This window comes from Drosophila innubila (genome assembly GCF_004354385.1).
Source record: "Drosophila innubila isolate TH190305 chromosome 3R unlocalized genomic scaffold, UK_Dinn_1.0 2_E_3R, whole genome shotgun sequence".
In the NCBI taxonomy this organism is placed as follows: Eukaryota; Metazoa; Arthropoda; class Insecta; order Diptera; family Drosophilidae; genus Drosophila; species Drosophila innubila.
The window spans coordinates 7,411,273-7,425,388 of record NW_022995380.1 but is presented as its reverse complement, the minus strand read 5'-3'; the positions used below and the strand labels follow the sequence as shown (position 1 = coordinate 7,425,388).

At 36.5% G+C, this 14,116-nt stretch overlaps 3 protein-coding genes across 3 annotated transcripts in view; all 3 read left to right on the top strand.

The window, feature by feature from the left end:
- The window catches only part of LOC117790615 (chromatin-remodeling ATPase INO80), a 39,588-nt gene extending 25,990 nt beyond the window's left edge, over positions 1-13,598 (top strand). Inside the window, exons 14-15 of the mRNA XM_034630109.1 lie at positions 10,851-11,105; positions 13,186-13,598. Of these exons, the coding sequence (XP_034486000.1) occupies positions 10,851-11,105; positions 13,186-13,442 (512 nt within the window). The 3' untranslated portion in view covers positions 13,443-13,598. The remainder of the gene's footprint in view (positions 1-10,850; positions 11,106-13,185) is intronic.
- Positions 5,029-6,107, top strand: LOC117790622. Its single transcript, XM_034630117.1, has one exon. It carries the CDS (start codon positions 5,138-5,140, stop codon positions 5,963-5,965), a length of 828 nt encoding a protein of 275 aa, XP_034486008.1. The 5' UTR covers positions 5,029-5,137; the 3' UTR covers positions 5,966-6,107.
- On the top strand, positions 6,442-7,501 carry LOC117790623. The gene has a single exon (XM_034630119.1). The coding sequence runs from the start codon at positions 6,649-6,651 to the stop codon at positions 7,411-7,413; it is 765 nt and encodes a 254-aa protein (XP_034486010.1). The 5' UTR covers positions 6,442-6,648; the 3' UTR covers positions 7,414-7,501.
- Positions 13,599-14,116: the final 518 nt, after the last annotated feature.

The window sequence follows — 14,116 nt, the reverse complement described above, 5'->3', positions numbered from 1 at the left end:
AGAGCCACGTACGCAACCCAATTTAATATCATTTTGTTGCTCGTTGTCGTTGCCTGGAATTTGTTGCTGCCAGTTGATTATGTTCCTCGAATGCGGTTCGCTTGTCAGTTAGTTGAGTCAGTCAGTCAGTTGTTTCTTTGGCCTATTGATTTGCCTGGCTTATGCATTAAAATACAGCAAACAAAAAACAAGGCGCTCATAAATATTTTTTATATGCCATTTCATTGGCTTTTTGCTCATTTTGCACCATGGCCTGGCTCTCTGCAGGGCTTGGCAAATGAAAACATCTAATTTAATCAATGGCTTCACGTGTTTTGGCTACATAAATTGTTACTCGTTTCGAGTTTTTTTTTTACTCTTGCCTTGATTTCGTAATTTCGATGTCTTTCTTTTTTGTCTTTCCCACTCGACATTTATTTGCTGTTTATTATAGGCCAAAATGAGAAATTGTCATGAGAATGCGAATTGAACAAACGGATTTGTCGTTTATTGTTATGTTCACATTTCATTGACCCAAACGAGCAGTTTAGTATTTCAGTTGTCTTTTTAGTTGATATTTATGTTGTTATAATGGTAATTAGAAAATATTTATGTATATAATTAGGTTGAAAAGTGGCAAAAATTAAAAGTAGGAAATATGTTTTTATTGTTGTTCATTTTAAATGCTAATTTTTTTTAATTATCAGAGGATTTTTGATAAAAAGAGTTAAAATAAAGTCTGAGTGTTAGCTAATAACAAATTAAATTTTCTTTTTTTTTAAATATTTATTAAAATGATTAAGAAAAAAATAGATTATCTATCTATTATCAAACTTGATATACTGATTCAACTTAGTATCAGCTCAAAACTCTGTAAGCTGCAGTTATTTATTTAATAATTTAGCGTGTACTTCAATATTTCTCTATTAATTTAGCTTGTACTTAAATAACTCCAACATTTTCATTCACATCCGGTCTGTGTGCAACCCTAATTACTCTTACTACTGAGTTCATCCAATTACGCGTGCCTCACGCACTCGACACTAGTTAAAAGTTACAAGATTTTGCTCTACGACTGAGGTTTACTTAACTGCATTCCATGGCAGACACTTGATGTGGTCCATGACAACGGAGTCTTCACTGTTTTTCGCGTCGCGTCGTTTTCCTCGTCGAGTTGCACTTAATTTTATGCAGCAGGATTTTTTTTCTTTCTTTCTTTCTTGTTGTAAACAATTTTCGCATTTTCTTTGCAACGGCGCCAGAAATGTGGGTTAATTTTACACAATAGTACAAGAGTCAGTTCACAAATCATCCGGTCTGTTAGCCAGGCTGGCCAGCTAGTTAGCCAACTGATGTTGGCATCGTGCAAGGCATTCAAATTGCCATACCATAGAAATGTTTTGTTTTGTTGTGCAACGAAAGAGAGTAAAACTATTTTTTAATTGATTTCATTTAAGTTAAGTTAATTTCATTTTCAAATGGACACGTGCCAAGCCGCAGTTCAATTTTGATTGTGAAAAGATACTTTCCCAACTCAACTTCAGTTACAGTAACAGATTCAGATACAGATACAGATTGTTGGGTATGACCACGCCCAGTTGAAATGAATGTGGCACAGACAGTATTCATTATTCATTAGCTTGAGCATAGATCCTTGTCCACTTTGTCAATTGCAACTTGTGATACATATAAATAATTAAGTAAACAGTTGTAAACAAGGTGCAAAACTCCCAAAGAACAAGACAATAACAACGTTAAACGATAAATAAATAGTGGCAACAACAAAAATGTATCTCATAGAATACAAGTTAGCCATGAGTTACAATTACGCTCAAATCTTGGCAGCAAATCAAAAAACTGCGAACAAAAACGCTGATTGGCCACAAAAATTCACACAGCTTACAAATAATTACAAAATGCATGTGAATAAAAAAAAAATCAAATATATAAAAAAAGAACATAAATGCCAATCACAAGGTATACGAAATATGTGCGTTTGGTTGAGCTTTAATAAAAATTAACAATAAATTGCATAGGCTCGTTTGCTAATGGTCGTTGTTTGTTATTGTTATTTGGATTCTCTTAACTGTCGCTCGAGCATAAATTTACACCTTATTGGCCCCCATAGCGCCCAGAGCGAGTACGTGCCCGATCAGCATCGATCCCGTAACCCCAACCCCCCTTCAAGTCTCCACCTCGGTATTCACAACATTTTGTTAAGACTCGTTTCATACGAATAATGTGCAGATGAATCTGAGATCCGATTGACAGTCGAGATCGTGATCGCAGTTGCCACTTGTCCATTTGATTTAAAACTTTATAATTAAAGTGGTTTTGACTTTAATTGGTTAATCATATTTATATGTGAAGTATTTTCAACGAATAAAATATGTTTAAATATATTTATTTATGTAGTAACAAATGAACAAAAATTCAAGCGCAATTTCAGTTGAATTTGTTGTGGTATTTTGCTCTTGCTAAATGGTGAATTTTCGTTTATTTTATTAAGATGCGAGTATTTTGGTATTTTGTTGAAATAATGAGACAATCTTTGGTAAATATTACAATTAGTGTAAACATAAAATGATTGAGCATATGAATTGAGCTTAATTTAAAATTTTGATAAAAAAAAATATATATAATCCTTTGAGCATGAAATTTCTAAATTTAGATATTCCTTATTGTTAAGAGCAACTATTTTGTTGGGGAATATTTAGACAATGATTGAGTACCCTCAATTTATTAAATTAATTACTTACTACTTAAATATTGTACATAAATTATATAAAAAAATTTGTTATTCTGTGTACAAACATAGAAAATAAAAATCCGGGATTCGGGGCTAAAATTAATCCATTGCGGTGTCAGAAGTACGGTAATCCCGGATTCTTATAAACCAAGTATAAAATACTTAAATCAAGCCCGGCTTTTCTTAACAATATTTTAATTTTTGGGGCTCTGTAATATTTGTTTTCAGTTAGATCAAAAAATGTAGGCTTCTTTCTTAATATTGTTGCCATTTTATTTAGGTACTATCCTAATTTAGGAATTATATCCTGAATACATTATTAAAAAAATTCAAGTTTAAAAAACTTGATTTTTATAATGAATTTTTTTTCTGTGTACTATTCTTAGGAATATAAAACTATTTTAAAATATTTAAAAATAATGATTGTTAAGTATATTGAGAATGTGGAATGCTTAAAAGCAATCGCTTATAAGTCAATGTTATTTTCTAAGCACTTGCAAACGACTCAATCACGGACTCCTGGCCAAAGAGAGGGAACACCAGGAAAAACGCTGGCGACACGCATTCGAGGTCATAACCCAATTCCTTTTGCAGCTATTGTCCGACTGTGTTACGACGACTCTGCGTTTGCCTAAGAATTGTTGTGATCGTTGTTGGATGAGCTTTGGCCAACTCGTACTTGTACTCGAATCGTACTCGCACTTGGTGCTGTTTTATCATCAATAGCAGCTGTATTTCTCGAATGCTATTTGAAAAGCTTCTTCTGGCATTCGTTTCTGGTCTTGGTTGAACCGGTGCCCAATTGAAATTCGGTGCGCATTGCAATTGATCGCACTTTTTGCCTTGTGATTGTGCGAGTACCTTTCTAACGTTGTTATTCTTGTTGTTGTTGTTGTTGTTCTTGTTGTTCTCCTGGCTATTGACTGGCTGGTCTCTTGGCCCGTTGGCAATGTCGCCCATCTTCATTATTATCCATGCTGCCGCGTGTTGCATTTGATGATGTGCATTGCCGCCGTTGTTGTAGACTGCAACAACATTGACTTCATGTCGCCATCGTTGTTGTTGTTGTTGTCGTCGTCGGCAGTTTGTTGGTTACCGTTGTCATGATTTGTTGTCGCCAGTTTCTAACCTGGTCGTACCACGATTTTGTGTCTGACTTTTTTCTTTTAACGTGCTTCGGTTTCCTTTCTGCTTTTGCTTTCGTGGTAGTAGCCACTGTATCGATGCCTTTAGAATTTTAATAATTCACAAGCCGCTTTTTATGTGTGTCTGTGTGTGTCTGTGTGTGTATGTGTATTGTCCTCCTTCGCTTGTTGGGCATTTCCTGCCGGAACTGTTACTCTAAGGACAAAACTCGCCAAGTTCAAAGTCATCAATCTGTGAGTGTAGCCGTTACTCGCACTCAACCGCAGAGTGCTCATAACATGTGTGAAATTGACACCACATATGCCATCGGACACATTCACATTCACATCCACATCCACATCGAGTGGCCCTGGAACTGGCGGCGGAAACAAAAACAATTTTACGCTACATTTGCTTAATGATACAACCCTCGATGCTCGATATGCCAAGGCAGATGTTACTCCCAGTTCACTTTATGGAGCTGTCCAAAAATAATGTACTAAAAAATTATCAGCAACTGCCCTTAAAAAATATAAGTACAAGCCTATAATGAGCTGGCATCGGAAAGTGCACTTCAAACTTACCTAGTTGTAGTTTCTTAAAGATATTGCAGCTGGTCTGGATAGATTTAAGATTCAAGCAAGAGATCCCAGTGAGCTTCAACTGATTTGAATATGGTTGCTATAAATACATTTTAAGCTGTGCTTCTGCTTCTGCTTCTGAATTGATCACTTAGTAGTTCCACTTTAGCTTCAATACCAATTGAATTGAATGGGGCAGCAATAGATATTTATCTATAGCTGTGCTTCTATTAGACTTCAGAAACCCAAGGGTCTTTGGAAATCTAATGCCGGAAACTTCAAGTTCATTTAATATATAAATACAAATCCATAGTACCATTGTTATCCTTCTAGTAGTTTTAACTTTTAATTAATAGGAAAGGATTATTTATATTCCAAGCTGAATTCTGTTAGTCGATATACTAGTCCTCATTTCTTTCCAGGCACTTGAACGTCAATTTCCCATTGAATAAAGTTGACATAGATACTAAAGTTTAACTCCAAGATGGATTTATTAATAATATTCACAGTAAAACAGAAACAAAAATTAATTCCACAACAAAATGTAAACATATTTGAGCATAATTTCCGTGCACATATTTTAAACAAAATGCAGAATAAAGAAAAAAAATTTCGTTCGCACGCACTTTGCGAAATAGAATAAAATCGTAGGTTTTTAAAGTATTTGGATGCAAGTCAAAATTATCGGCACACCACGTGGAATATGAGTTTAAGTAGCATCACAAGGCCAAGCTGGAAGGATTGGGTGGAGCGTAATGCCCAGCCAAAGCAGAGATATATAATTCCCAGTCGAAGTAAACCGACTCGATGGCAGAAGCCAGGACCGATGACCCGAGATCAATGGGTTAGTTTCTATAAATGGCTTGAGGCGAGAGGAGGAACAAATCATCAGAATGCACAACCGACAACTAGACTTGAACCGAATCCGAGTCCAAATCGACAGGAAAGGCGTCAGGTTATACCGGGAGTTTTCTTTTGTGTGAATAGCCAGATGAAGGATAAACGAGAGAAGCGTAGACAATTGCAGGCAAAAGTCGAGAAACTGAGTCAGCCGCGTATAATTCGAGAGAAATTTGTGGCGCCACCTATTGTACCCTTTGCCTATCGACCACAACTTTCGTACCGCGATCCTCCTCGTCCGGAAATTGGACGACCCGTGCCAAAGCCACCGGTGCCTTGTTGTTTTCAGCACGAGGATATTGAGGCCGCATTCTGGGCTAACATACGATTTCCCGTCTCGAAAAAAGCGCTAAGAGCAAAAACCACACAAAAGATGTACGAATTAGCCCAACCAAAGTCATATCCACCAAAGCCACATTGTCCAATCCCCAAAAATACGAATGATCAGCCGCGCAAGCGAAAGAAAATGTCACGAAAACAATGGCGACAGCATTTGGCCCGAATTGATTATCTGTCCATGCCAAATCCACGTGTCCTAGCAGAGTTGCCCAGTTGTGATTGCCGCAACTGTCTTCAGTTTAAATCCAGATGCGAACTATGTGGCTGCCGATATAATCATCCAGTGCTCTGAAATTCGATGAATTAATGAATTATAATTGTTTAATTGAAATGATATTTCATTGGTTCCTCGAATTTCAGTGCCGTGGATTAAACTCTATTGTTGATAATTCTTAAATTGAAGATATGAAAAATACATTTTTTATGCATTAAAAAAACATGAAAAACAATTATCTGTTTTAAAGGTTTCTAAATAAAATCAGGAAAATAAATTCACGATTTATTTATATACATAATTTTCAGTTTATCCATATACTTTTTCTTAAATTTCGTACTTGATATAAAAGTGCGGTCTACAAGTATTCAGTCAGTCGCTGTTCTAGATCGAATTCGAATATAATGGAGAAAACCGTTTAAAAGAAATATCTACAAATTGACAACTCTTGTTTCTTTGCTGTTTGGTATATTTTCAAAGTTTAAAACTTTGATTGAAGGCTTTGATTTAAATGCTAGCGTCCATAACAAAATGTACACTTTTATTTAAATATTTCATTTCACCTGGCGAGTGCTGACAAATTGCTTAGTGCTTTTACAACTATCGACAGCATGCCTTGCCTTGCCAGGTAATACATTTTATACTTCATAATTTGTATAAACGTCTACCAAAAAACATATGCTTATCGGCAAAAAAAAATATTAATTTTAAAATTTTAAGTGCTTATTGTGAACTTGATTCATAAGAAATTTGTGAGAAAAATGAGCTTTAACGATATTCAGGACCCTGAGGGTGAGGGTGATAAGTATGTTGATAAGGAAGAACCATCGTGGGTTGCGTGGTGCGAGAAGAATTCCAAGCCCGTCAAAAGAGTTCGACCCAAAGTGGAGCGTGAACTGACACCCTGGCAGAAACCAGGGCCCATGAAGAAGAAAGACTGGAAGCATTTCTTTGATTGGGCCCTTGAGAAAGCCATGCCACGAGAACCGCATTTGGTGCAAATTCCCGTGCCCTGCAAAGAGAAGATCTTGCCCTGTGCACGCAAAAAACGCGAAATGGAAATGGAAGAATTGCTGGAGAAGATGGAGCAGCTATCGCAGCCACTACCAAGAAAAATAACGCCAAAACGCGAGTACTATCGTCAAGAGTATCCATATTCTCCGGTTATTGTATGGGGAAAGCCTCCTCACCGCGACAAGGGACGTCCCTTTTCGGGTCCCTTTATGCCCTGCTGTTTTGTGAACAAGGATATCGAGGACGATTACTGGGCAGCTCTGCGATTTCCAGTGCGTCCAGCGGCGCTAAAGGCACGTCCAACAGCCCGCATCCTGAGCTTAGCCAGACCTCACACAATGCCACCAAATCCACCGCATTGTCCCATCCCAGAGAAACCCATCGAACCACTGGACGAAGCGCCACCAAAGCGAAAGAAGTTCACACCACGTGGCTGGCGATTGCATCAAATACGTTTGATTTACTTATCAAAGCCAGTAGCGAGGCCGGAGTTTGAGTATTTCTATATGTAAATCAATGAAGCAACCTTTTGGCAACGTTAAATTCCTTGTACTAAGACTTTGTAATAAAAACATGGCAAATACCAGCTTCCAAAAAAAAGTCACATTTATTTAGCTAAACTAATAAGGTATACAGGGTAAAAAATCAAGTAAAACGAGACATTAAAAATTGCATATCTCAAAAAGATCGAAGTTACTATAAACATCGTATTTCAAATAAGATCTTTTAAGTCCTAAAATTTAGGTATTTTATTAACATAGTATTTTCAAACTTTATTAAAAGTACAATTTAAATTCTGTAGAAATAAGTTTAAAAACATCTTAAATCAGGAGTAAAAAACCGACAAATCTTGCCGATAGTGAAAACCGGAACAGGCCTGATAATCTTAATTTTATATTTTAGAGCTTTGTCTGTATTCCTTGTAAAAACTTAAAAATTATGTTTTTTTTATTGTATTCCTAATTTGCGAGTTCTACCTGTTTTAAGCTTCACTCCTCTTATTTGAACATTTTTTGTACATGGTTAAAGAATTTTCATTCTATTTTTCAGTGTAGGTTTTAAAATAGCTAAATGCTTAATTCAAGGTATTTCGTAATTATCTTTATTACGACTGTTTTTCTCTCTGTGTAGACAATCTAATAGCATCTACAATTGCCAACAATTTCATGCTGATTACAGTAGCCGTAACACACACACACACACACATAGACACATATAAACCGAAATCTGGCCAAGACCGTGGCACACTTAGTCATGGCAGGCGCATTAGAGTCTCCCCATCTTCCAGTCAAAGGTGAGCAGCCGCAATGAATGCCATTGTGGCAGTCTTTGACTCTTCCTTGGGTCTTCTTCTTTGGGCCACGTTCAAATGTCTGCTTATCAAGCGTAACAAACATGCGTCACATTGACTTTAGCTGCGAGGGGCAACAGGATCAAGGTTCACAAATGATCATCAGTCAAATCAATTAGATAATTGAATGAATGATTTCTTAAATCCGATTACGCACATCAACTTCCTTGTGAATCTTTCTATCTGCAACTTTAAGTTACTTAAGACGAAGTATCTGCGTTTCTGTCTCTTTTCTCTATGTCCGTCGTTTGGTGAAAATGAACAATTTGAGGAGACAACTTCTTTTACAACAAATAAAAAAGAGATAACTAAATAAAAGCAAAGTTATTTATTATCAATGGAAGTATTACCAATTGTTGAAAATATGCCACTGTAAAGCGATGTTTTTAAGGATTCAGATGAAGCTAAGGCAAATGTGAAATTGTGAATTTGATTTAAAAGTCTAATACATTATGCCCTGTAATATTGGGAGTATATAAAATATTATTAGAAAAACTATACTTTGATTTTTATTACAGGATAACTCCCAGTCGATCACACTCGATTGGAAAATAATTATATGCTTTTTATAGCATTTTGTTAGAGCAATACCAAATCCGTTTTAGTTTATAATAATTTAAGTTTCATTACAAAATACGCAATTCAAGCATTTCTTGCTAGTCACAACATTTCTCTGCATTGATTCAATGACTTTTGGTGGTAAATTATGCTAAAAAGCGAAACTTTAGACAATTTTTGTGACTTGCTGCAATGCCGCGCGACGTTTGACCGAAATCCATGGCAAATGTTGAAGCAACAACAACAATAACAAACAAAATAACAAATTGCCCAAAAAAGTAAATAGTGTATGGGGAAAGGATTGCCTTGGATTGAATATTATTGATAAAACTTATGGCACAGGGCACGGCAATTCAATATATATTTTCATTTTGGCACTTGCTCTCGATTGGGCTCGAATCGAGGCAAGAATCTCAGGCAAGAGTCTCATTAAAACTGTTGCAAGTTGTTGGCAGTGCCACAAAGGGGCCAACTAGGCGACTTGTGGCAGATGATGATGATCATCATCATCATTTAACTGACGAGACTAAGATGATCATGACTTGCTGGAGACGAGACGCTGATCATGATGTTGATTGGAATTGAGATTGTGATGATGTTGCTGCACTTGTGTTGCATACCAAAATACTCGTAGCACAAGCGCCTAGCAATGTCGCCAATGCGACAACAACAACTACAACAACAACAACAGCGAGCTGTGCAACAACAACAACAGCAAAAACAAACAACCACATTGTTGTTCGTCAGTTGTTTGTTAGAGTTTGCAGCCTGTCTCTTGTATTCTTTGTTTTATTTATACAATTTACAGTTAAACCAAAGGGAGAAATACCAAAAAAAAAAAAAAAAACCTTCTGTCAGCTGGCCATAGACAAATCAAATATGCACTCACATTCGTATTCACATTGAGATTCACATTCACAGTGGTGCTTGAACCCTAACCGAGAAAAAGATATCTAAACTTTCGACATGTTCTTGTTGCCTCAAACTTAGGTTTAAGCCTAGAAAATGTAACACGTTAAGTACAAATATGGTCATGACACACATTATCCGTTGAAAGCAGCTGCTGCACCGCATCTCCAGTGTTAGTTAAGTGGGTGCTTAGATTGATGAAAGTGATGACTTAAGTTCGATGTAGGTATGTATACAGTAAGAGCAATTTGTGCAAAATTTATAGAAGACATCGAAATTCTAACCAGATGACTTAGTCTTTACAAAAGCAGACAATAGACGAAAGTTTGGAGAAGAATGGAGTAACAGATAATACATATGTAGTTTTTCCTTGAGATATACATATACTAATAGCTTTTCAATCTGAGCATTTCTTTAGCATTTCTTAAATTTTGCAGAACTCTCTTAGACACTCTTTAAATATATAAAACTATATTTTCACTACAAAATCAACAGTTTTAAAATGGAAAAATTTTATCAAAAAACTAAAAATGTAAATATATTTTCAATTTGAAAGATAAGAAATGTAGAGAACTTATGCTTATTTCATAATGTCTTATTGATATGTCAGTTAATTAATGCAATTTATTTTGACGTTAAGTTGATAGAATTAAATGTCAAGTTCAGAAATATCTCTCAGCTTAAATTTGCATATAAAAAAATCTAAACGTAAAAATTATGACTTATCTCGTGATATATTCGATATATCATTGTCATAAGGAGGTAAACCTAATGTTGTTTATATTAAGGTATACTTGCCAGATGCCAAAAAATAATATTACCACTTTCCACTCTCAATGTATTCCTTTTCCCCCCAAGTGAGCCACATAATTGCTGGCGCCGATTCGAATGAATTTATGGCATAAAATTAGATAAATGTGCTGTTAAAATTCAACAAAAATTCGGCAATAATATATTGAAGTTGCTCTTCGTCTTTGTTATTTATTTATGATGAGCTCTGTTTGTTTTTTCGGTTGGTTACTTTGTGCCAGCTGTTTAATGGTAACCGCAAAAGAAATAAACAAAATAAGATAAAAGTGAAGTAAAAAACGTACCCCAATTAATCAATAAAACCCATAATTCTTATTGCAGACTTCCTGGGTGACTTTGGAGGTGTATCGTCGGTGCGGCGACGTCACCACCCGCGCGGCACAAAACGAGGACGACCACGTGGCAGCACAAGACGCGGCGGTGGCCATGGATCGTTGCAGCGCGTGTCGACGCCGACATCGCCAGCGGTTGGAGCGGCAATAACGGCAACTGGAGCGACCGCATCACCATTGCCACAGCAGGAAGCAGGCAATATTGAGGCTGCAAGTGGCCCGTCCGTGCCACAACACGATGAAGGTACGCATAAGTGGCAAGTTTTGTTGATTAACTTCCTGAAACAAAAGGAGCCGGATAGGAGGGGAATTTCAAGTGTCACTTGTCGCTTAATCGCTGTCATAATCACGTTTATCGGCTGCCTTTTTACATGCTTACACAACACACACACACACTCACACACACACACACACACTCACACACACACACACACACACACATATACTTGCAGCATCTTCAGTAACAATTGGGGGCACTTGAGTGGCATTATCTGTGCACTTTGTGGTCGCCTTCCCCTTTTCTCTCTATCCCCATTTCATCTGGTTTTTTTTTTGGGTTGCCCGCATTTTTTGGGGGAATTGTAGTACGTGACAATTTTAGCGCACAGCACAAACCATTCTCATTATTATCATAATCATTATCATTATATTCATTAGCATCTACCCCATTCACCAAGCTTCCCCCTTCAATTTAAATTCCTCTTTCCTTTCATAGGCTTTGCTTGAGTCTTCTCTCTTTTTACGTCAGACAAAATATTTGTTTAAAGATTTGAATCTGACTGCATTATCGTAGATGTTGAGAGAGAAAATAAGAAAATGCTTTTGGTATACCGAATACTTGATACTCTCTTCGATCATTGAATGCAAAAATGCTAAATTTTTTGTTGAATTCAATGGATAAAATTATTTCGTCTTAATTTGTTTGTTTGTTTTGATTACTCGAAGCATAAGCAACTATAATAAAACAGAAAATAAATAAAAAGAAAACACGCTGAAAGGTTTTTTTTGCAATATAAAATATGTGTTTATGTGTCACAATTACATATACCATATAATTAATAAAATATTAATGTTTTGGCGCTTAAAAATATTGATTTTACACTACAAAAAACACAATTATAAAAGTATTTTAATTAATGCATTTGTAATACTTGAAATTATTTGCCAAACACGTTTCAATCCAATATTAAATTCATATTGATTTCTTAACATTTCTATCAATATTTTGCGCAGTAATTGAGAGCTGCGATCTGTCGACTTGCCAATTATGCAAACAGCTGCTCAAAATGTAAAGCCAGAAATTAATGCAGCCAGCAGAAAAACTTAAATGGAAAATTGTTGGCTGACAAAATTTGTGTGTGCAATTTTCAGTTAAATGGCAAAGGAAAAACAGAAAAAACACGTTGGCGCACATGTCAAATTTACACGACAAATGATAATTGCATAAATCGGCTTAAATGCTCAGACTCATAACCGAAATGTTGGTGTATCGCGTCGTGTGTATTAAGTAAGATGAGGGACAGGGGCTGGAGAAGTGGACAATGCAAATGCTGCGGGCAGCGCCAGACAACACGTGACAGAATTAAACTCTCAGTAAATGGAGGCATAATCGCAAATGCAAATACACTTAAAAATAAGTCAATGAGTGACTGGCAGATGCCCTATGGGAAACATGAAATATATAATAAAATAATATAAATATATTGTAAAGTAATTTGTGTGTTTACCTTTAACTGACAGATTGCAGGATATATTAAAATAGCAAAACTGTAATGCGAATGTTTTAGTTTAATAATTAATTTATTTATCACAGATAAAAATAGGTTCTCATCCCAATTTGCAGGCTTTAAAAAACCCTACAAGATTTTTCAGCTCGAATAATTTAATAGTTAGTCACTTTTCGAATCTAATAACAGAATTTGCTCATATTGATCATGTCCCTTCGTGATGACAATTGCTGGGTATTAAAGCGCAACGTTGCATAAATGCCACTTAGCCACGTTGGATGGAGTGTGCCAGGACACTGTTGGCTCGTGGTGATTCGGCAATTAATAAAACCACAATTGAAACGCTGAAAAGTATGCAACATTGTTGTTTAAATGGAAAGGGGAATGCAGATGCGAATGTGGCAGGATACGCCGAAACGTGCAACCACAAGCGCCGAGGGTATTAGTGACAATGTTGCCATTTACGAGTGCCTCTCTAATTTGCTTTATTTGCATTCAAACAGGGACTTTAGATTGAACGCACATTTACATACATTAATTATGAGTACTTAAAGTGACGCTTCTCTAATCCCCATTTATGAATTATTTCGTTTGCAGACTCTTCTACCGCTTACCCTGGACTGGCCAGCCCAATGGGCACACCACCCTCTTCGTTGGTCAAACGGGGACCAGGACGACCCCGCTCCAAGGCGGCGACTCCCGTCAGCCGGGGCACACGAGGTGCTCCAAGGGCACGACGACCGATGGGTCCGTTGCTGGTGCCCTTGGGACGCAGTCCGGATGCCACGCCTCCCGGCAGCAGTCCAGCCACAAGCCGGGCGCCCAGTCCGTCAGCACACGTTATACTCGAGTAACTTTAACGATTCCATTGCCAACTTAGCGAGAAGGAGCATAGCCCACAAATGTGATGATGCAGTCATTGTTAAGTGCATTTCTAATATTTCCCTTAGGCAAAAAGTGTTGAAAACTAATGACAAATTTAATAAAATTGATCAAACAAAAAAAGCAAATATTATTTTTTAATTATTTTACTAAAAATGTATGTTTATAAAATATATATTGTATAAATTTTGCCAGCTTTTTAAGAGGTTTTGACTTTTCTCTCTCTCTTAATTTCTAAATGGAAATGATTAGTTTAGACATAAACACATTTTTACAAATATTATTTTGGAAAATTCACACAAATAAATTGCTTTTTCTATTAAAGCATCAGCTTCGATTTAATTTCCAGTGCTTAAGATGACATTTAAAAGTTTCAGCGATCCACAGAGCACATATTCCGCATCAATAGATGAGAATAAAACGAGTCGAATAAAAAACAATCAAAGGACAGCTGGCGTTCATGCTTCTATATATAAAGTTAGCTATGGGCTGAGTGAAGACCATTATATCCATTATGATGGTGACTTTGTCTAAGATAAATTGAATTAGAGACGCCGAACGCGCACATTCATCATCACCGGGGACAGGCAGCCGCTTGTGATAGATAGTTGTAGTCGATGGCATAGCTAAAAAACCGAAACCGAGA